The sequence below is a fragment of the Pimephales promelas genome, chromosome 25 (genome assembly GCF_988280905.1).
Source record: "Pimephales promelas chromosome 25, fPimPro1.hap1.1, whole genome shotgun sequence".
NCBI classification, from domain to species: Eukaryota; Metazoa; Chordata; class Actinopteri; order Cypriniformes; family Leuciscidae; genus Pimephales; species Pimephales promelas.
Window position 1 is genome coordinate 15,380,612 of NC_142793.1, and position 21,369 is coordinate 15,401,980.

At 36.7% G+C, this 21,369-nt stretch overlaps 5 protein-coding genes across 11 annotated transcripts in view; 3 read left to right on the top strand and 2 right to left on the bottom strand.

The window, feature by feature from the left end:
- The first annotated feature begins 47 nt into the window (after positions 1-47).
- LOC120460287 (olfactomedin-4) lies at positions 48-2,730 on the top strand. The gene is made up of 5 exons (XM_039647984.2): positions 48-155; positions 332-454; positions 601-819; positions 1,363-1,516; positions 1,844-2,730. Exons 1-5 carry the CDS (start codon positions 99-101, stop codon positions 2,680-2,682), a joined length of 1,392 nt encoding a protein of 463 aa, XP_039503918.2. The 5' UTR covers positions 48-98; the 3' UTR covers positions 2,683-2,730.
- Positions 2,731-3,778: 1,048 nt separating this feature from the next.
- Positions 3,779-7,425, top strand: LOC120460290 (olfactomedin-4). The gene is made up of 5 exons (XM_039647988.2): positions 3,779-3,944; positions 4,086-4,208; positions 4,318-4,536; positions 5,658-5,808; positions 6,186-7,425. Exons 1-5 carry the CDS (start codon positions 3,888-3,890, stop codon positions 7,010-7,012), a joined length of 1,377 nt encoding a protein of 458 aa, XP_039503922.2. The 5' UTR covers positions 3,779-3,887; the 3' UTR covers positions 7,013-7,425.
- A 551-nt stretch (positions 7,426-7,976) lies between these two features.
- LOC120460288 (olfactomedin-4) lies at positions 7,977-12,902 on the bottom strand. The gene is made up of 5 exons (XM_039647985.2): positions 12,816-12,902; positions 11,758-11,916; positions 11,469-11,681; positions 9,196-9,328; positions 7,977-9,022 (listed from the first exon to the last, which is right to left on the bottom strand). Exons 1-5 carry the CDS (start codon positions 12,885-12,887, stop codon positions 8,211-8,213), a joined length of 1,389 nt encoding a protein of 462 aa, XP_039503919.2. The 5' UTR covers positions 12,888-12,902; the 3' UTR covers positions 7,977-8,210.
- Positions 9,698-16,887, top strand: LOC120460289 (olfactomedin-4). Its single transcript, XM_039647987.2, has 6 exons — positions 9,698-9,981; positions 13,190-13,261; positions 13,369-13,491; positions 13,585-13,803; positions 14,979-15,135; positions 15,233-16,887. The coding sequence occupies exons 2-6, from the start codon at positions 13,208-13,210 to the stop codon at positions 16,057-16,059; spliced, it is 1,380 nt and encodes a 459-aa protein (XP_039503921.2). The 5' UTR covers positions 9,698-9,981; positions 13,190-13,207; the 3' UTR covers positions 16,060-16,887.
- Positions 16,888-17,431: 544 nt separating this feature from the next.
- Positions 17,432-21,369, bottom strand: part of ndrg4 (NDRG family member 4) — a 30,465-nt gene continuing 26,527 nt past the window's right edge. For all 7 annotated transcript variants that reach the window (XM_039648032.2, XM_039648034.2, XM_039648033.2 and 4 more), the window contains one exon: positions 17,432-20,856. In XM_039648032.2, coding sequence (XP_039503966.1) covers positions 20,702-20,856 — 155 coding nt within the window. In that variant the 3' untranslated portion in view covers positions 17,432-20,701. The remainder of the gene's footprint in view (positions 20,857-21,369) is intronic.

Below are 21,369 nucleotides of genomic sequence, written 5' to 3' on the forward strand. Positions count from 1 at the left end.
GTGACTTACTGACCAATCCTGGGTTTTTGGCAATAAATTTCTGCTTCTGTCTTTTTTATTCTCAAGGCTAGAGGATCCTAATCATTCCCAACTCAAACATGAGTCAGTCCAACATGTTCATTTTGATGGTCGTCATCCCTCTAATTTTGTCACAGGTAAAATTTGAACTGTCCTTTTACTAACATTATAATTTTTACATGGTTTCTGACACTATTTTCGAAAAAAAAAAATGTTTTTCAAATTTAGTTATATATAATTTTTAAGGTGTAATTTTGCTTGAATGTTGGAATGAATTATGTTACAGTATAACCCTGTTATTCCGTCTCCACAGTCAACGAGAGGGAAGGACTGTGTGTGTGAGCTGCAAAGTTCTGAGGCTGCTTTTCCCGAGAATAAACTCAAGAATGTAGAGATCACTGCTTTAAAATGCACAAGGAACATCACATCAGAAAAGGTATAAAAATATCAAAACATACTGTTATTGTGATTTTTATGATTGCAAATCAGCCAAGTAGGTTAAAAACGGATTTTAAAGTTTGCCATATAATTCTATGCAATCTGTTATTAAAGCAAAATTGTTTTCTCTTCAAATGTGTGCAGATGACAGAGATTGACAGGCTTGTGTTGGGTCTACAACATCGTATCTCGCAGCTTCTGGAAAATGTGTCCATGCTGGAAAAAGAAGACAATGGAAATCTGTATGCAGCCGTGTCTCTACACATTATTGAATTAGAGTTAGCGGAGATTCAAGACCTTATGGATAAACTCAACAGGACCACCAACAATTACCAGCTGCTCAGTGGACAGACCGCAACAGAGGTGAATGTCTCTACACCACAGCACTTTCAATAATAATTTTATGCAATGTGTTTATTTCCAAGTGTTAAATTAATTCTAATCAAAATTGATAAATGTTTCGTAGTCATATTAGGTGTCGCAGAACATCATCATACACTGTAAAAAAATATATTGTTGGTTTAACTTAAAAAATGAAGTAACCTGGCTGTCTTCAAAATTTAAGTTCATTGAAATGGAAAAATTGAGTTAATACAATGAGGTCGATTGATCTAATCATCAGAAACTTAACATATTATGTTATCTGAACTACATAAATTATTGAAGTTGATTTGACAAAAGAAATAATGTTGTGATAACAAATCATGAAAATATTTTTTTACAGTGTATTCAAAATGTATAACATTCAACGAAATGTAAACATTTAATTCAAATCAAAATTCTTTTCTGCATTGTGTACATATTTATGTCCGAATATTAATTCATCAAATACAATACTATTTCACTGGGACATTTTGTGAATTATGTGCATTTTTCTTATTCTTATTTAATCCTTCATTCCTACAGCTTCAGGATATGGAGGAAACGATGGCGAAGCTGGAGAGGTTTGACCACGCACAGGTGATGGAGAAACAGCGAGAGAACCAGCGGGTTAAGAGGGACCTGGAATGGTGCAAAGATGTGCTCAATAGTACAACACCAGCCCCTACACTTCCCCCAGGCATGTATAAACCAACGCATTCTCATCCCAGGGCGTCATATAGGTGAAATTGCGTCTAAATCCGCATCAATATAACACACTTCGGTTATGGGTAGGTTTAGGTCTTGGGTAGTGTTAGGGTTAGACCACTAGGAGGCGCCTTCTGGCCCATATATATCTGCGTTTCATATTGACGCTAAAGGGTGCCATGTGCGTCGGATGTAGACGCAATTTCAAAAGTGTCACCTATATGATGCCTTGGGATGAGACCGGGCTGTATAAACTTATGTAGCCACAGCTACACCCCTGCGTCTATGTATTAGACTTACATATTTGCTTTATTTTTAGATTACTGTGGTCTGGGCAGCATGGTCAATGTTTCAGGACCTAAAACCTATTCCCTCACTGTGTATGGAACATCCTACACTTTCGGTGCTTGGGGTCGAGATGCACAGCCAGCTCCAGGAGACGAGAACAAGTACTGGCTGGTGGTGCTGTCAAGTGGTAATGTACATGGCAACTTTATCCGCCAGTACAGTAGTATGAGTACTATTATATTGGGTATAGGACCAAAAGATACATATATATCAAGCTCCAACCCCACAACAAACACAATTCAGGGGCCAAACATGGTCATGTACGGCAATGCGCTCTACTATAACTGTTACAACACATACTCCGTCTGTCAGTTCAACATGACGACTCGTGCTGTCAGTACTGTTGCTTTACCCAATGATGCAGGTTTCAACAACAAGTTTCCTTTCGCACATCTCGCCGCCACATACGCCTATACAGATATGGATTTCGCCACAGATGAATCGGGCGTCTATGTTATATACGCAACCACAAGCAACTTTGGAAATGTGATAATCAGTAAAGTTGAGACGAGTAACCCTCCTGTTTTTAGCCAAACATGGTCCACTTCTCTTCACAAAAGGACTGCCACAAACACCTTCATGGTGTGCGGTGTGCTTTATGCTACTCGTTACCTTGATCAAGAAACTGAAGAGATCTTTTACTCTTTTGACACCCAAACCAACGAAGAGCGATACGATTTGAGTATTCACATTAAGAAGATGCAGACTAATATCAAGTATATGAATTATAACCCCAGTGATCATTTGTTGTATGTCTACAGTGATGCCTACATTGTGACATATGAAATCATGTTTCAGGAAGTTCCCTGAATTATACTGTGTCTTTTTTTTGCCAATAAATGTAATGATTTTTACATATTTCATGTGGTTCTTTTTTCAAAGGGAAAAACATTTAAATTGGCTATGTATCACATTTTGATTCTTGAAATAAAATGTGAGTGAAAAATTAGTGCTGGTTTATTAATCTGTAATACCCCATTGTGTGCTGACACTGCTGCGCTGTTATTTCAGTTTAAGTTTTTGTTACAATTTTTCTTACCTGTGAGTGTGAAGGAACAATAATAACAGCTGAATTTTGGCCATTGTTCGTTTGTGTATTTTGAATAGGCATATTTATTTCATGTTAGGTAGTTTAGTTATAAACATAACTACCATAATAACCAATAAGGCAGACCTGACCCTTTCCTTACCTGAATGTACATGTGCACACATGGGTTCCCTTTTTTGTTCAACTTCAAACTTGCACAAAAACACAAAGATATTGTGGTGAGATTGTATCAAGAAATGTGTCAAGAGAGATAAGACAACACATCCTCTCTTGTTTTTGAATTTATCACCAGACTTAACACATTTCATTATTTTTTGTACACATATCAAATATCTAAGTGACAAAGAATTAAACTGAGAAATTCACCATCAAATCTTTACCACCATTCATTCATTTCTGTATAATTTAGACATTAAAGGACAACTCCGGCGCAAAATGAACCTTTGGTCTAATTACACATTGTTACCTATTCAACCGTTATCTGAGATTTTTTTTCATGATTGCCGAATGTAAATAGTTTTATCTATAAAAACAGTTTAGCCTATAATGCTAGTATAACGCTAGTCTATAGGGCATAGAGTAATGACAAATAAAAATCGCTTGTTATTACCACTAACAAGGCTCAAAATAGCCCCACAGTAACACGGTAGCACAACAAGGATCCCTACATTCAAACCGAAGCATTGAGAACTTTGTCAGTGTCCATACAGTTTAATAAGAAGATATTTTATAGACACAGTCAACTTCGCGAATACAGGAAGAAGCCATCTTTGAAAAAAAGTATCTACCAGTCGATCTACGAACGCCGATCCAAGTTTAAGAGGATTTAAGAAAAGCAAGCTCTGTTGAAACAAATGACCTCCACCCACACTCTCTCTTTTATTATTTCACCATAATGATGTCTTTAAAAATCTTCCGCTGCCAGACGACGGTGTTTATTCTGAGGTTTTAAGGTTCATTTCAAGAGATGAGTCAGTCTAATCTATTCATTTTGATGGTTATTATTCATTTAAGTTTCTCTCAGGTAAGAAAATAAAGTCACTTTACAATTGCTATTGATACCTTACCTTATTTCTCAAAGTACTATGTATTGTAGAGTGATTGTATTGTTTGAAAGTGTTTTTATTCTTTTATAATGTATTTTCCTGTCATTTGGTCACCATAGTCAGAGAGAGGAAAAGAATGCGTGTGCGATCTAAAAAATTTAGATCCTCCTTTTCCTAAGAACGAATTAACAAAAGTAGAGACCAGTGCTTTACAATGCATTGAGACCATCACGTCAGAAAAGGTACAAAAAGATATTTAAATGACATATTTTCATTCATTTCATTATATTGAGTTTTAATATTTTAAGTCAATTAAATAAAATGTCATTAATAAAATGTAAATTTCTGCAGATGACAGACTTAGACAGGCTTATGCTGGGTCTACAACAACGCATCAAGCAGGTGGAGGAAAACGTGATCGTGCTAGAAAAGGAGGATGACAGGAATCTATATGGAGCCGTGTCTCTGCGCATCATCGAGTTAGAGATCGCCGAGATTCAGGACCTCCTCGACAAACTCAACAGGACCACCCAAAATTACCATCATCTCAGTGTACAGACTGCAGCTCAGGTGACGTGCTGTACAAAAAAAGTGCAAATCCATTGCAATGGAAAGTATTTTCTTTCCAAGAAAAAAGTAGGCTACTTAAATAATATTCACAAACAGATATTAAAAATCATGTAAGTTGTTTTAGTTATAAATGTAAATAAAAGATGACTTTTATTTACATTTACATTTATAATAATCTATTACTAAATATTAACATTTACAAAGAATTGTGAATGCTGTAGAAGTATTGTTCATTGTTAGTTCATTTTAACTATTCTTAACAAACTAAACCTTAAAGTGATACAATGATGTAGTTCTTCAAATAGAGGTCAGATAACAAAAGAAACTGACACTTTTAAATAAAAAATATGTTAGTATAAATTATCTTAAACCTGGAAAGGTTCCACCACGCACATCTGACACTAATGTTAATTAAATGTAGGCCTAGATGATAAAGGATGGGGCATTTAATTGGTTTATTTTTTATACATTACACTCTCAGAAAAAAAGGTACAAAAGCTGTAACTGGGGCTGTACCTTTTCAAAAGGTGCACTTTTGTACCCTAAGGCTGCATATTGGTACATATTTGCACCTAAAATGTACATATTAGTACCTAAATGTACATATTAGCACCTAAAATGGACATATTAGCTCCTGAAATGGACATAGCACCGAAAATGTACATATTAGCACCTAAAATGTACATATTAGCACCTAAAATGGACATATTAGCTCCTGAAATGGACATAGCACCGAAAATGTACATATTAGCACCTAAAATGTACATATTAGGACCTAAAATGGACATATTAGCTCCTGAATTGGACATAGCACCGAAAATGTACATTTTAGTACCTAAGTGTATATATTAGCACCTAAAATGTACATATTAACACCTAAAATGTACATATTAGCTCCTGAAATGGACATATTATCACCTAAAATGTACTTAGCACCTAAAATGTACATATTAGTACCTAAATGTACATATTAACACTTAAAATGTACAGATAAGCACCTAAAATGGACAAAAGTTTACCTTTTGAAAAGGTACAGCCCCAGTGACAGCTTTTGTACCTTTTTTTCTGAGAGTGTACTTGTCTTTTAACATCCCGAATTCTCATTTTTCACCCTTTGGTAGCTTGATGCTATAAAAGACACAATGCTGGAGTTGGAGAAGTTTGACAAAATGCAAGTAATTAAGAGAAATAGAGAGAGACGCATCACAAAGAACTTGGAACAGTGCAAAAAAGAGCTAAAGGCTACAGCGGCACCTCCTACAGTTTCATCAGGTACGCTAAAGTCCCCAATATTAATGGAAGTTGCAATAGTATCAGTATCTTCTGAAAAGGATTCTTGAGCAAGAAATGAATGTAGAGTAGATCTTTGCGTCCATTGGGAATTGATTTTATGTTTGAATGCTGTGGTGTGCAATAGCTGTGTGATCTCATGTGAGTGGCTACCCTGCCCTCATTCCAGTAATTTTGATTAAATATTACAAGGGCATATCATTATTAAAAATATAATGATATGCACAGATAAAATATTTATAACAAACACTGCAATATTCAATTTTGATGCAAACGAAGCTTCCTGTGCTTTTTCATTATTAGCAACTAGGTTGTGTAAAAAAAATATATACATATATTCGTTTTTCTTCTGTTTGTAGCCCGCTGTGGTCTGGGTCGTGTGGTCAGTGTGGCGGGACCGAGAACGTATTCCCTCACGGTATTCACCTCCTATACTTACGGTGCTTGGGGTCGAGATGCACAGCCGGCTCCAGGAGACGAGAACAAGTACTGGCTGGTGGTGCTGTCCACTAGTAATATTTACGGCAACTTTATCCGCCAGTACGGTACCTTGAGTACTCTTTTATTAGGTATAGGACCAAAAGATACATATATTTCAAGCACCAACCCCACAACAAACACAATTCAGGGGCCAAACATGGTCATGTACGGCAATGCGCTCTACTATAACTGTTACAACACATACTCCGTCTGTCAGTTCAACATGACGACTCGTGCTGTCAGTACTGTTGCTTTACCTAAAGATACAGGTTTCAACAACAAGTTTCCTTTCGCACATCTCGCCGCCACATACGCCTATACAGATATGGATTTCGCCACAGATGAATCGGGCGTCTATGTTATATACGCAACCACAAGCAACTTTGGAAATGTGATGATCAGTAAAGTTGAGACGAGTAACCCTCCTGTTTTAAACCAAACATGGTCCACTTCTCTTCACAAAAGGACTGCCACAAACACCTTCATGGTGTGCGGTGTGCTTTATGCTACTCGTTACCTTGATCAAGAAACTGAAGAGATCTTTTACTCTTATGACACCCAAACCAACGAAGAGCGATACGATTTGAGAATTCACATTAAGAAGATGCAGACTAATATTCAGTTTCTAAACTATGACCCCAGAGATCATCTGCTGTATGTCTACAGTGATGCCTACATTCTAACTTATGAGCTCATCTTTCAGTAAGTCTCCAATGAACTTGAACAATACACTTGTAAACAACCCCGGGTAACTATGGAGACCTAAAGGCAGCAAAGGAAACAAAGGCAAACAAGTCAAGTCACCTTCATTTAAGTTAAGTTTAGTTTATTGTCAGCAAGATCACTGCCAATTATGTAATTTATAGTGCTTTTTATAATACAGATTGTTTAAAGCAGCTTTACAGCGATAATAGGAAATGAAATCAACATAGATTGTTTTGGCTGTAACACTAGCACTAGAATAAAGGCCCGTACACACCGGGACGAATATCAGCGGGTTATTCGCCAGCGTTTTTCAACAAGTTTTTTGTGTTTACAGCTAAGTGATTTTCGCTGACGATGAGCCGAGTGAACATGCAAATTACCATAATCTGTGATCATCACTTACCTGTTTGATGTTCAATAAAGCACTGTGTTGTCACTGATCCATCTCTCTCTGTGTCTGCTAGTATCTCCTAATTTTTCAGCAGGTTTTTCAAAAAAATGATAAAGAGAAAAAAATAAATAAGAAAAAAGAAGAAAAAAAATATATACATATATACATCTGGGAGGGGGGATGTATGTATGTACACCACTTATGGTTATGTTTGTGGTATTAAGTATTAAGAAATGTCAGGTGTCTTCATCCAACTCAATAATTGATATTTAGAATTTACATTTTTCGAAAATGAAGTTGGCCCAACTCAGTTTAAATTGTTATGAATTAAGTTGGTTAAACTCAATAATTAATATTTAGAATTAAAATTTTCTAAAATTAAGTTGGTCCAACTCAATAAATAATATTTAGAATTTAAATAATCTAACAATGAACATCGACTTTCAAGAAGCCTATAGACTGATGAGATCACATTTTGTCTGCAGTATGTGTTGTGACATTACAGTACTGAAAGAAAGTGTGCAGTTCGCAACAGTATTTAGTAAAAAAATACAACAGAGAACTGACAGAGAAGTGCTGTACTTAAAGCATATTTATTAAGCATTTGCTAATCTGTATTAAGAACATTTATTGTAATAACAAAATTAGACAAAAACAATTCAAAAGACTCACAGTCATATAACAATATAGCACAAAAAAAATTTAGATTAACCTCTGCATATTTTAAGATTTTCTGCATTCTGTGCAATTTGGACTGATATAAACTATATGGTATTGCTTTTTTTTCTTAGCTGCATATAAAAGACTCTCAGTTGAAGGTATCATATGATAAAAGATAGGCATCATTATACATGTAAAGTCTCCTATCAACAGGGTTGTAGTTTAGATTGGCTATTCCAGCAGAAACCTTCTCAAAAGGCAAAGAAAGAGTGTTTATCTCTTGGCCAGTGGTTGTATCAAAGGCATAAAACACCTCTTCTTGGTAAGTACTAACATAGCGTGTAGCGTACAGGACCCCGCACACCATGAACGTGCTGGTGACGGACCTCTTAAAGAGATGTGTCTTCCAGGTGTGTGTGATGTTGAGCTCCAGCGGGTCTAAGCGACTCACAACAATGTTGCCGTGGTTCTCCTCGGTGGCGTATATCACCCACACGGCGTCTCGGTCAGCCTCCAGGTCGATGTCTGTCCAGTCATGGCAGCTGTAGTAGCAGAAAGGGAACTTGTTGGCGATTCCGGCACCATCCAGTTTTACACGCTTGGTTGCTTGTGTTGTAATGTTGAAGCTACAGATCTCAGCGGTGCTGTAGCATTGGTAAAACACAGTGTTGTCATACAGTATAGTGCCAGAGCCCTGAACAGCATTTTTGTGGCTGTAGGATGATGCTATCTGTTCATCTTTGTAGTTCTTGCTGGCCATGAAATCTTCGTACGAGTTGTACATCCTGATTGTGTTCCCATGCTTGTTTCCACTCACCAGACAGTGTTCCCAATAACGTTCCTTGCTGTTCGGTCTGGCCTCCTTACCCCAAGCACCAGATATATAGGACTTGCTGATGGAATTGAGCTTGGTGACAACTGGAGAACTTATGTTGGACATGATACGCTGATGACAAGTGCCTGCAAGTGCATTGTATATGTATTGGTCATATGTTCAATATTCAGGTAAACATATTTTAAAGTCTCTTTCATGAAAAGAGCAAACCGATTTTCACAATGCTGTTGAAAACATCAATGAGATCTCAACGGAAATGTCAAAACATTTCTCCTCTCATTGAGAGTCATGTACTTACTTCTAAAGTCTTCAGGTATGGTCTTGCAGTTCTGGGCTCTGTTGTTGAGGTCACGTAGCCTGGTTTTCATTGTCTCTAGATTGAAGACATTGCTTTTGTACATGTTCTGGATGTCCTTCTTTGCCCTAGTCAACTGAGAGAAACAGAATACAGAAACATTGTCAACATATCTTTGGATCCACTCGAAAATCTGTTTTGTCGTCTTCCATTTTTTGGCGAATCTTTTGTTCATTTGCAATTTGAACTTCAATGAGCAGGAAAAAAAACATTTTCTGCCACTTCTGATTTTTGGATATGATTGCTGACTAAACATCATAGTTATTGTAGGAGCCATAAGGCTATTAATAATGTTACTTAATGTCATGGTTGTATGTAACTACTGTCTGTACTCCCCCCTGTGGTAAGGGGAAGGAATTGAACCCCTTTTTTGGGACTTCCTGGAGGTAGCCATCTTAAACAGGAAGTGATGTGGCAAGGGCAGAGGGGAAGGGAGACAGTTTTTGACCTACTGTACACCACACAGCACTGTTTGTTTTGGAACACAGAGTTTTGTCTTCAAGTTTTCACCTTTTTGTTACAATAAAACTCAAGTCTTGTTAAAACAGATGTAGCGTCAAAAATACTTTCTCTCATGGAAGTGGCTTTAGAAGGAAAGAAGCCACTACATTAAGTCAAAAAACTCCCAAGAAGGACATGCAGGCATGCGGTAGGCCCGATCCTGGAATGATCAAGCCATGAGTGACACGTATCGACAGCTTTGAAAGGATTCTGAAATTCATCCAATGCGTGAGTAAACAAGGGTGAACTTATTTCTAAAAGCTGTGGTTGAGAATTTTGGCTTTGATCAAAGCATGGTACAAGAAGCTGATGCTTATCTGTACATTGTGGCCTGCTGATTCTATGGAAAGCTGGATACTTGATTGTGCTTGTTTGTGTCAAACATGGCTGATGAAATGTCCAAAAATGAAAAGGATGGTGTTAAACAAAGCATTGGATCCCTCAGTTCTATGCGTAGGGGAAAGCTTGGTGTGTGCACACGTAGGATAAATGAAGTAAAGGCATTGCTTGCTGAGGGTTGTGATGTGGAATCATTAAAAAGAAGTGCAGAGATATTTTTTATGTCACTTGAAGAATTCAAGACTGCTCATAGGCTTGTGTAAGAACAACTATCTGACGATATCAGAGAAAATGAGCGCATTGACTGGTTTGAGCCTAAAATGGCTACATTTGAGAACTTTATGAGTGAATATGAGATGTGGAAAAATGTTCAAAAGGATCCACAAGCACTCATCGTGTCGCCTTGGCTATGGCAGTTCATTAGAACAAATGCGTCAATAGAGCCGCCATCTTGGAACAGGGGAGCCCCTCAACTTTAATGCAAAGGTCTAACAGAAATAAAATCACCATAAATCATCATGAATGCGGTTTTTCACATTTTTTTTCGTTCCAACAGTTAGACATGTATTTATCATTGATTCCAGAAAAATTTGTAAAATAATAATAATTTTGTAGAAAACATTCTTCCTACACTCTAAAAAATGCTGGGTTGTTTTAACCCAATTTTGGGTCAAATATGGACAAACACGAAATGTTGGGTTAAAAATGTAATGTAAAAATTTAACCCAATGGCTGGGTTAGTCCATATTTGACCCAAAGTTGGGTTAAAACAACCCAGCATTTTTTTTCATTCGTGATCATCATCCGCAGCATGAAAGTCCGCTGCCATCCATTAATTCGAAGTAAAGGCAGAGATAGCAGCTAGCTACTTCCTATGACAAGACCCCGTTCTAAGATGGCGGCCATTTTGACGCATGCTTAGAACCCCAAGGTGACGTGTTTGTGTCTATAACTAAAGATGAGCTTCAAACAATTTATCATTGAATAATGTCTTTGATTTAAATATTTCTCATTCAAAACTATCATATGACTTCAGAAGACTTGTGGCAACCATTGTTATTGTTGACTAAACCGACTGAAAGTTGTTTTTGGTAATTAAAATAAAGCTTAGGCCTATATATATATATATATATATATATATATATATATATAAACATATACACACAAACCAAAATAATATAACAAAATTACCACTGTAAACATATAAAAATAATAAAGCTAAAACAGAATTTATTAAAATAATAATTGTTTTAATAGTATATTTAAAAAAAAAACACTCAAATAGCATGACAAATCATATGGACTACTTTTATGGTGCTTTTTTATGTTGTTTGGGTATTTTTGGAAACCTAGTCACTATTTTAAGAAAGATCTACCTCCTTCAGAAGGTCACTGGTCTCTTTGCTGGGGCTTTTCTTGTGAGCATCACTGGCAGTGTAATAGATTTCGTCAAGTTCCTCCATCAGCTGTCGCAGGTGAAGGGCGTTGTACAGGCCGTTTGTGTTCAGATACTCAAACGGTTTCAGGCGGGCTGTGATCTCCTTAAGAGTGAGTTCCATCTTTGGCAGTTGTACATTACTGGCCTTTACCTGGAAGTTTACAACGCAAATGAGTTCACTGACATTATTTGAATCTACACTATTATTTGACTTTAAAGGATCTCACCTTTTTATGAAACTGTGTAAGGTTGTCCTCACAGGTCTGGACTTGATTTGCGACTTCCTCGAATTTCACAGTAGGGAAAGCCCAGATAGAGCTGCTTAATTTACACACGCAGGAACCATTCTGCTCTTCACCTGGAATTCTCTGAGCCTGAGCAGTCGCCTGATCATACACATAAACACATGAAAACACAAGATATTGGATGCAATTCACAATTCAAGCATTTTACTGAATTTTTGCCTTTTAAACAATTACATGGCAAATTAATGCATGAGTTTAATTTTAACCAAAAAAAATTTAACCTTAATTTATTGTATTATAACAAGTTATTAAAATAAAATAACCTTGTAAATTGTTACCTTAATTAATGCTTCAATAATTTTTGGGAGTCAAATAATGAGATCTATTATATTACCACTTTAATATGTATAGAAAGTAATTATAATAAATATAAATAAACAATACTGCAAATTTATATTTAATTTTATAAACATAGACATATCCATATCATTGAACTAACTTATTAGTACAAATTTGTTTTATTGGGAGTCAAATAATGAGATCTATTATATTACCACTTTAATATGTATAGAAATTAATTATAATAAATATAAATAAACAATACTGTAAATTCATATTTAATTGTATAAACATATATAGACATATCCATATCATTGAACTAACATATTAGGTACAAATTAATTTTATTGGGAGTCAAATAATGAGATCTAGTATATAGCCATTATAATAGCCTATATATAGAAAGTAATTAGGCTATATTAAATATAAATAAACAATACTGTAAATTCATATTTAATTTTATAAACATATAGACATATCCATATCATTGAACAAACATATTAGTACAAATTAATTTTATTGGGAGTCAAATAATGAGATCTATTATATTACCACTTTAATATAGAAAGTAATTATAATTAATATAAATAAACAATACTGTACATTTATATTTAATTTTAAAATTTAATTTTGTTCCATTAAAAAAACATTCCAAATAAAGTCATTAAAGAAATCCAAAACATATTAAAGATGGGACTTACTGTGACTGTGAGGACCAACAGGTACGAGAGCATGATGAGCAAATAACAAACGCTTTGATGTTGCAAATACATAAAGTGTTACAAAAGAACTTTAGAAGAAAAAAACAAACCAACACACCTCTCTCAACAAATCTGCAATATTACCGACTGTGGGGCAAAACAAGCGTCGAAAATTTGTCAGTTCATGATTAACAATACAATTTTCAATTACTCATGGACCTACTGAAGGTGTCCACAAAGATAAGACGAAGATTGCAACAAACTGTTCCACCCACAGAAATAAAGAAGTATATCTCACTTTTTTTTTTAATTATTTCACCATAATGATATGGCTTTAAAACTCTGCAGCTTCTACCAAACATTGTTTATCGCAGGGTCCACTTTCTACAGACATGAGTCAGTCTATATTCATTTTGTTGATCCTCATTCCTCTAACTTTCACTCAGGTAAGAAAGAAATCAACACTATATTTTCCTACATGACTATTAAATTTCAAATAATGTGCTTTTGCTTGTTTTGTATAATTGAATTTCCTGTCGTTTGATCATCACAGTCCGTGAGAGGGAAGGACTGCGTGTGCGATCTAAAAAATTCAGATCCTGCTTTCCCTGAGAAAAAACTCAAGAACGTAGAAACCTCTGCCTTACAATGCACTAGGACCATCACTTCAGAAAAGGTAGAATTCAAAGTATATTTTTTTCTCAAATGTTATATGTAGTTTAAATAACTAAATTAAGACAATTATAAGTGTTAATGTAAATTTCTGCAGATGACAGACTTAGACAGGCTTATGCTGGGTCTACAACAACGCGTCAAGCAGGTGGAGGAAAACGTGATCGTGCTAGAAAAGGAGGATGACAGGAATCTATATGGAGCCGTGTCTCTGCGCATCATCGAGTTAGAGATCGCCGAGATTCAGGACCTCCTCAACAAACTCAACAGGACCACCCAAAATTACCATCACCTCAGTGTACAGCCTGCAGCTCAGGTGACGTGCTGTACAAAAAAGTGCTTTGTCGTTTTTATTATTATTATTTTCTAATATTAATCATTTATTTGGTTCTTTTGTGTTTCTATAATTATTATTTTTTTACATAAAAAATATCCAAGTTTTAATAGGCTCATCTGTTGTCTTCAAACTGCAGATATAGAGTTTAAAAAATGTACTATGTGATATTTTTCTTAAAGGGATTGTTCACCCAAAAATGAAAATGATGTCGTCATGTCTCATAAGATCCCAAGCCCATAAGACCTCCGTTCATCTTCGTAACAGAGTTTAAGATAATTTAGATTTAGTCCGAGAGTTTTCTGTCCCTCCATTGAAAATGTATGTACGGTATACTGTCCTTGTCCAGAAAGGTAATAAAGACATCATCAAAGTAGTCCATGTGACATCAGTGGGTTAGTTAGAATGTTTTGAAGCATCGATAATACATTTTGGTCCAAATATAACAAAAACTACGACTTTATTAAACATTGTATTCTCTTCCGGTTCCGTCAGTAACGTCAATGCGGACAGAACCGGAAGACAATCCAATGTTTAATAAAGTCATAGTTTTTGTTATTTTTGGACCAAAATGTATTATCGATGCCTCAACACATTCTAACTAACCCACTGATGTCACATGGACTACTTTGATGATGTCTTTATTACCTTTCTGGACAAAGACAGTATACCGTACATACATTTTCAATGGAGGGACAGAAAACTCTACATATGATGTTTTATAAATAAAGTTTGGGAGGAGCATGTTTAAATAATTGATCCAATTATCATTCCAACCAGCTGTTGACAATCAGTAATCAACATGTCTACCCAATCAGCATGAGTTGGAGACCTATATATATACATGTTTATACTCATTTGACTCACCAATGTTCCTCGACAGTTTTTCAGCATCCCTCCACCACCCCGTCTCCTCACACTCGCCTCGTTACTTGTTATCCAGCAATACGGGGGGAGTACTCTGAGTTCGGGCCGCATACCGAGCCCGGAGCCCTCTCCTCGGACAGTACGCCAAATACGCATTTATTCTATTTGACTTATTTGTAAGTGTGAACTTGTGAACTAAAATATCTTAAACCGTGTTCCGAAGATGAACGGAGGTCTTACGGGCTTGGGAAGACATCATTTTAATTTTTGGGTGAACTATCCCTTTAAAGCTTGAAGTTATGAAAGACAAAATGGCGGAACTGGAGAAGTTTGACAACATGCAGGTGATAAAGACAAATAGAGAGAACGAGCGCGTTAAGAGGGACCTGGAACAGTGTAAAGAAGAGCTCAATGCTACTACAGCAGCACCTCCTACAGTTCTCCCAGGTTTGCTAAGACCCCAATAATCGCTTAACTCAAGCTTTCTGAGCTTTTTCATTTTTAACCACAGCAGAAAGTCTTACGTTTCTGTTTCTCTTTGCAGCCCGCTGTGGTCTGGGCCGTGTGGTCAGTGTGGCGGGACCGAGAACGTATTCCCTCACGGTATTCACCTCCTATACTTACGGTGCTTGGGGTCGAGATGCACAGCCGGCTCCAGGAGACGAGAACAAGTACTGGCTGGTGGTGCTGTCCACTAGTAATATTTACGGCAACTTTATCCGCCAGTACGGTACCTTGAGTACTCTTTTATTAGGTATAGGACCAAAAGATACATATATTTCAAGCACCAACCCCACAACAAACACAATTCAGGGGCCAAACATGGTCATGTACGGCAATGCGCTCTACTATAACTGTTACAACACATACTCCGTCTGTCAGTTCAACATGACGACTCGTGCTGTCAGTACTGTTGCTTTACCTAAAGATACAGGTTACAGCAACAAGTTTCCTTTCGCACATCTCGCCGCCACATACGCCTATACAGATATGGATTTCGCCACAGATGAATCGGGCGTCTATGTTATATACGCAACCACAAGCAACTTTGGAAATGTGATAATCAGTAAAGTTGAGACGAGTAACCCTCCTGTTTTAAACCAAACATGGTCCACTTCTCTTCACAAAAGGACTGCCACAAACACCTTCATGGTGTGCGGTGTGCTTTATGCTACTCGTTACCTAGATCAAGAAACAGAAGAGATCTTTTACTCTTATGACACCAAGACAAAAGAAGAGCGCTTTGATTTGAAAATTAATATTAAGAAGATGCAGACTAATATTCAGTTTCTAAACTATGACCCCAGAGATCATCTGCTGTATGTCTACAGTGATGCCTACATTCTAACTTATGAGCTCATCTTTCAGTAAGTCTCCAGTTATTTGAGACATTATAGCTGCATCCCATTTCACATTCTGTCTGTACTAATAGTTTGCAAGATTAGAAATAGTACATTGCAAATGATCGTAGATCATAAAGATAGCAGAGTATTTTTTTAAGTGTGTATTTGCAGGGTTAAGATAATGCAAGACAATGAATATATCAGTTGCTAATTTTAGTTTTCACATCTAAAAAGTTTCAAAGAGTCTGTGGTATCAATCAAATTTGGTCCCACTTTATATTAGGTGTCTTTGTATGTACATTTAAATTAATAATTTGATACAATACACTTATTGTGCACATAAATGTTTTTACACTAAACTTATTAACTAATTAATTTTTGTAATTACATCTATGATTACCCCGTTGACCCTTCCCATACCCCTTAACCCTCCCTTAAACCTAACCATCCCACCCTGACCTTACCCATATCTCACCTCAGTAGCAGCAAAAGTGTTTTGATATTCAATATGAACACAAGTGCATTGTACTATTTTTTATGAAAGTAGGCCTACAAAGTAGTTAACAATACCTAATATAAAGTGTGACTAGAAATTTCATTAAATATGTGCCTTATCATATTATATTAAAAGGAATTCCCTTCACCAATGAAGTATGTACATTTATTGTATAGCTTAGAAGTAGGCTAATGTTAATTGAAATGCAGCTTATAAAAGTTTTCTTTCAATGCATCTTTAAATGCCTAGCTTTGTTATGCATGTGAGGAAGAAATTCACAAATGTATCGCAAATTTTGTTTCTTGAAATAAACTAGGCTACAGCAAAGTTTATGAAATGTGTGAGCTGGATTAGCCTACTACTGCAGACAAATTATGATAAGGACAATTATGACAAAAGGTTTATGATGGCATTCAAATGTGGAAGAAATGTGGTTTCCATAAGTGGTTTCCAAATGTGGTTTCCATAAGAGCAACTTAGAACTATTTATATATTAGGGGTGTAACGATTCATCTTCTACATCGATGTGTAGACATTCTCTGGTATCGATTTAAATTCATATTCCAACTACATCGATCTGTGCTCTGCTAGTTGGCTAAAATCGTTTTAAAAGTTAATCAATTGATTGTATCGATACTAGGAAATAACGCATTGAATTTAAGCATGTCAGACTTTATGTGGATGTTTTTTCTAAGAACTTTAGTTTTAATGATACAGGCGTTAAACGTTACTCGATTCAGTCTGCCTATCTGTGACGTTATCGCCACGCACCAGCAGCAGCGCAGTCAACATAGCATGTCGATATATACTTATAAATGTGTGTGTGTGTGTGTGTGTGTGTGTGTTTCGTGGGTGTCGAATGTCGATACAAGCCAAACTGCAAGAAAATAACTAAAAGACCTGATCCTGTTTGTACATCCATTTTTATTTGTTGCACGTTCATATTTGTAGTACACAGACAGTGACAGCTTGTATATAGATGTACATATTACATAAACACATTATTTTTCATAGTTGTCTTATGGTAAAGCAGGTTAAGAGTGACTCCTACTGTTTCTTTAGACATATTTGTAACAACCATCCCTGTAACAACCATCCCCCTTCCAGAAAAAAAAAACATCAACAACTTATTGCTTAATACAAAACAATGGCTAATCGTAACAATTGTAATCATATTAATAATAATACTCATTGAATTCTCACAAGAAGAGATGCAACACGTGGTTAAATAAGAATGACTATATTATAAAAAAAGGAACTCAAAGAAAAATCAAAAGTATAACAATTCCACATGACAAAGCTAGTGGTACAGACCAATTTTTAGATTTACGCCCTAAAAACAGCAAGTATCTACAGCGCAGAAGATAGACTGAGAAGGGAAGGGTTGAAAGGGAAGGCAGGTGTGGCAGGTCAAACTGGTGCAAGCCCTGATTCGAGTAAAGGTGATACGGGGCCACATCGACAATACTGTACAGCACTTCCAAAGGACATTATACATTCAGGGCCCCCGGGCAGAGATCAGGGATCGGAGAAAAAACATGTACCTTTGAAAGGTGGGCATGCTCTCTTAATAAGAGCTAACGACTGCATACTTCAAACAGGAAATCAGGACAAACTCATCAAAACGCATGCAAATCAATACTGGGGAAGAACATGTGTTTGTCTATTGAGTCTTTAGGAGGAAATCTGTCTATTTTGAATTTGTCTTTAACCCCTCCCGCTTTGAACACCCTCCACGGGTCTTTTCGTACCATCTCTCCCTCTCATCTAATTTTACACATTTATTCCGTTTCATGCATTCATCTTTCTCTTTGTACAGTATCTACAGTGCTGCGCCCAGCTTTGCACGGAGTGAGGTCGATCACGATGCGTTGGGTCGATAGCCCTTTGGGGGCGACTGGAAGTGTCTGTGAGGGGCGGGGCACCTTGTTTTGGGGGTTGGGTTTGTTGGGGGGTGGGATTTGCCCTACATTCCGAGCTTGGAGCGACATGCTCCAGAAAGCCCCGCCCCTTACAGACAAACACACAGGAAACACCCCTGAAAAGTTGTAATTGTGCACTTCCTGTTTGAGGAAGCTGCAGGAAAACTGACATTCAATAAGAGCGAGTGTGAAATGGAAAGTCAATGGTTGCTTCGCCCTCGTAAGTCCCATGTTAGCAGCTCCGGCCAATCAGATCTGAGCTCATGTCGGTCACCTCCGGAAGTTAATTCAATTTCATTCATTTATTTGTTTAATCATTTATTTAACCCTTTAATTTAGTTTGTCCGCTGATTTGCTCATTCATTCATGTGAATGTTGGTGCTTTTTTCCGATTATTGTGTGCGGTTTGTACACATACTGTACATCAACAACACATCTTTCCAATAATGGACCTTTATCACAGACTGAGATAGCACGTCCCACAATTATCAACATCAAAAATCGTAAAAATATTTCATGTTATAACACTATACTTTGTGTTATATTGCTTGGCATTCAATTTCAGAAAGCTAGGTAATGCTGATGTACGAGTGTTTCTACAACGGCTGATGGAGTGATGGAAAATATCTTTGTTCTGACCTCTGTAATCAATCTCTCTTTTTTTTTGTTGCTACAAATGCTTTTTGCTATTAGAGTCAAGTGAAATGCAAAAACAGTTATTTGTTGAAGTTTCCATTCACAACTATAATTTACCCAACTATGTTGACTAAGAGCCGTGTGAAAAGGTCAATTGAGAAGTAAAATAGCACAAAAAAATAACTAAACTAATAATCTAAATTATGAAACAAGCTTGCAAACAAAAGCTGTTACCTTGCAGAGCCCAGCCCTCATTGGAAAATGTATGTGTACATTTGTGAGTGCATTTCTATCAGTAGCTTTGGTATATTCTTTGTGCGGGGCTGGGTGCTGTAAGGGAAGCTGAAAACCCTATCACACAGATTGGTTTGGGTTAGAAGCTGATTGTCTATAAAAAGGAGATTTTACAGAAACTATCCCTTTTATATGACAGTGAGGGCACACTAAAAGGGTATTTGTGTGGGACCATTGACCTTTATGATGTAATACTTGAAAAAATAAGCAGTCTAACATGGCGAATCAGTCATACAACTTCTGCTCCTACTTTAATGGGGAAAACCTGTTTAAAACTGTTTTTCATACTTAATTTACATATTTAGCTTGAATAATGCAAATAAAACGTGTTCCTTACAGTATGAGGTGATACATACACTCCCGATGACTGAACGAGCTGAGACGATTAGCCGAAAGCAACTGTTTTTTTGAGATTTTCGCCCTCTTTGACTATACAATGGCTTTGATTTCATTCATATTTGAGAGGGAGAGCATAACATGGTTACAAATGTCACCCTCTGGTTTACGAACCTTCCCTTCTTCTTTCCCTTGCTTTATTTCGTCCTCTTCCTCAGGACCAACCCATCAGTTACTCCTCAAAGACTGTCATAGGACAGGAATGAGTGAGAGCAGGGGCTGATGGGACTTGTAGTTTTGTCTTAGGAGAAAGGTCAAGGCCGGAGGCAGCCAGCGAAGGGTGCAGAAACACTGACACATTGAGCGTTAAGAATCCGTGTTACAAAATGGGGAGAAACCAAACACTGTTTTGAAGAGGAAAATGACAGCAAGTCTTAATTTTTACAGGTTAAAGGAAAAGTTCAACTCAAAATAAAAACCTTTTATCTATGTCTTTCTTTATTCTGTGGAACACAAAAGCAGATGTTTAGTAGAATGCCCAAGCTGCTCTTTTCCATTCAATGGAAGCGGATGGGGACCAAGTGTTGTGCTCCTAAAGCGACAAAGCACAATGCAAGCATCATAAAGGTGGTGTATTTGACCTGTCAAGTCTTCTGAAGCCAATTCACAAAAAAAAATAGTCGCAAAGAAGATGTGGTAACGATTCACTTTCATTATATCGAAAATAGTAGCTTGCACTATATATCGTTTTGTGTTCTACAAAAGAAATAAAAGTCAGACAGGTTTTGAAGACTTCTGGGTGATTAAATAATCAAAGTATTTTTCATTTCTGGATGAACTAATCCTTTATGAGTGCTAACACTGAAACACTGAGAGAAAGGGACTGAGAAAGAAAGAATGAGAGCAGTATGAGACCTTCATTCTTCTCACGCTTTCCTTCCATGCCACGTCTCTCTAAATGTGTGCGTGTGAGACAGTGCCAAGGTTCAGCAGGACACTTCCATGGTGTGGCTGACCTGCCCAACTCCCTCACTGCTATCTGAGTTTGTGCATGCACGGTTGCGAGAACCATCCACGGAGCCGGCGCTGGTCAGAGAAGCTGTTCGAGAGCGAACGAGACGGGTCATACTGGCCGAAGGCACTGAGAGAAAAAGAGAAAGAGAGATGAATAGTCATTTCATATCCACGGGGAAGTTCATCTGGGCTGCATGATGTGTTGCAGAGGAGGCAGGGATGACATGCTTGAACTTTTGGTCGAGAATAATTTCAGCCTCAAGCTGATAACATTCCACCGCAAATACACCAAAATGACTCAAATCCTACAAAAAAAAAATCCAATCATAATCTTTATATCTAAATGCCCCTGGTTTCAGTGTAAAAAGTCATTTTCTTAATAGATATTTGTCTTTTTTTTCAGTAAAAAATCAATATCTAAACATACACACGCAAAATTGTATAACAATTTCATTTTTATTGACATATTTTCATTTAAGATTTCACTTCCCTTATCCCATTGATGAATATTTCCCTTTGTTTTAAACATAAATCGACCATTTTGATTTTTAATATTTTATGCATTTTTGCTTCTAAGTAATTGTGTCTGGTTTTATGTTTAGATATTTGTACTGAAAATAAGAAAATATTGAAAATAGTA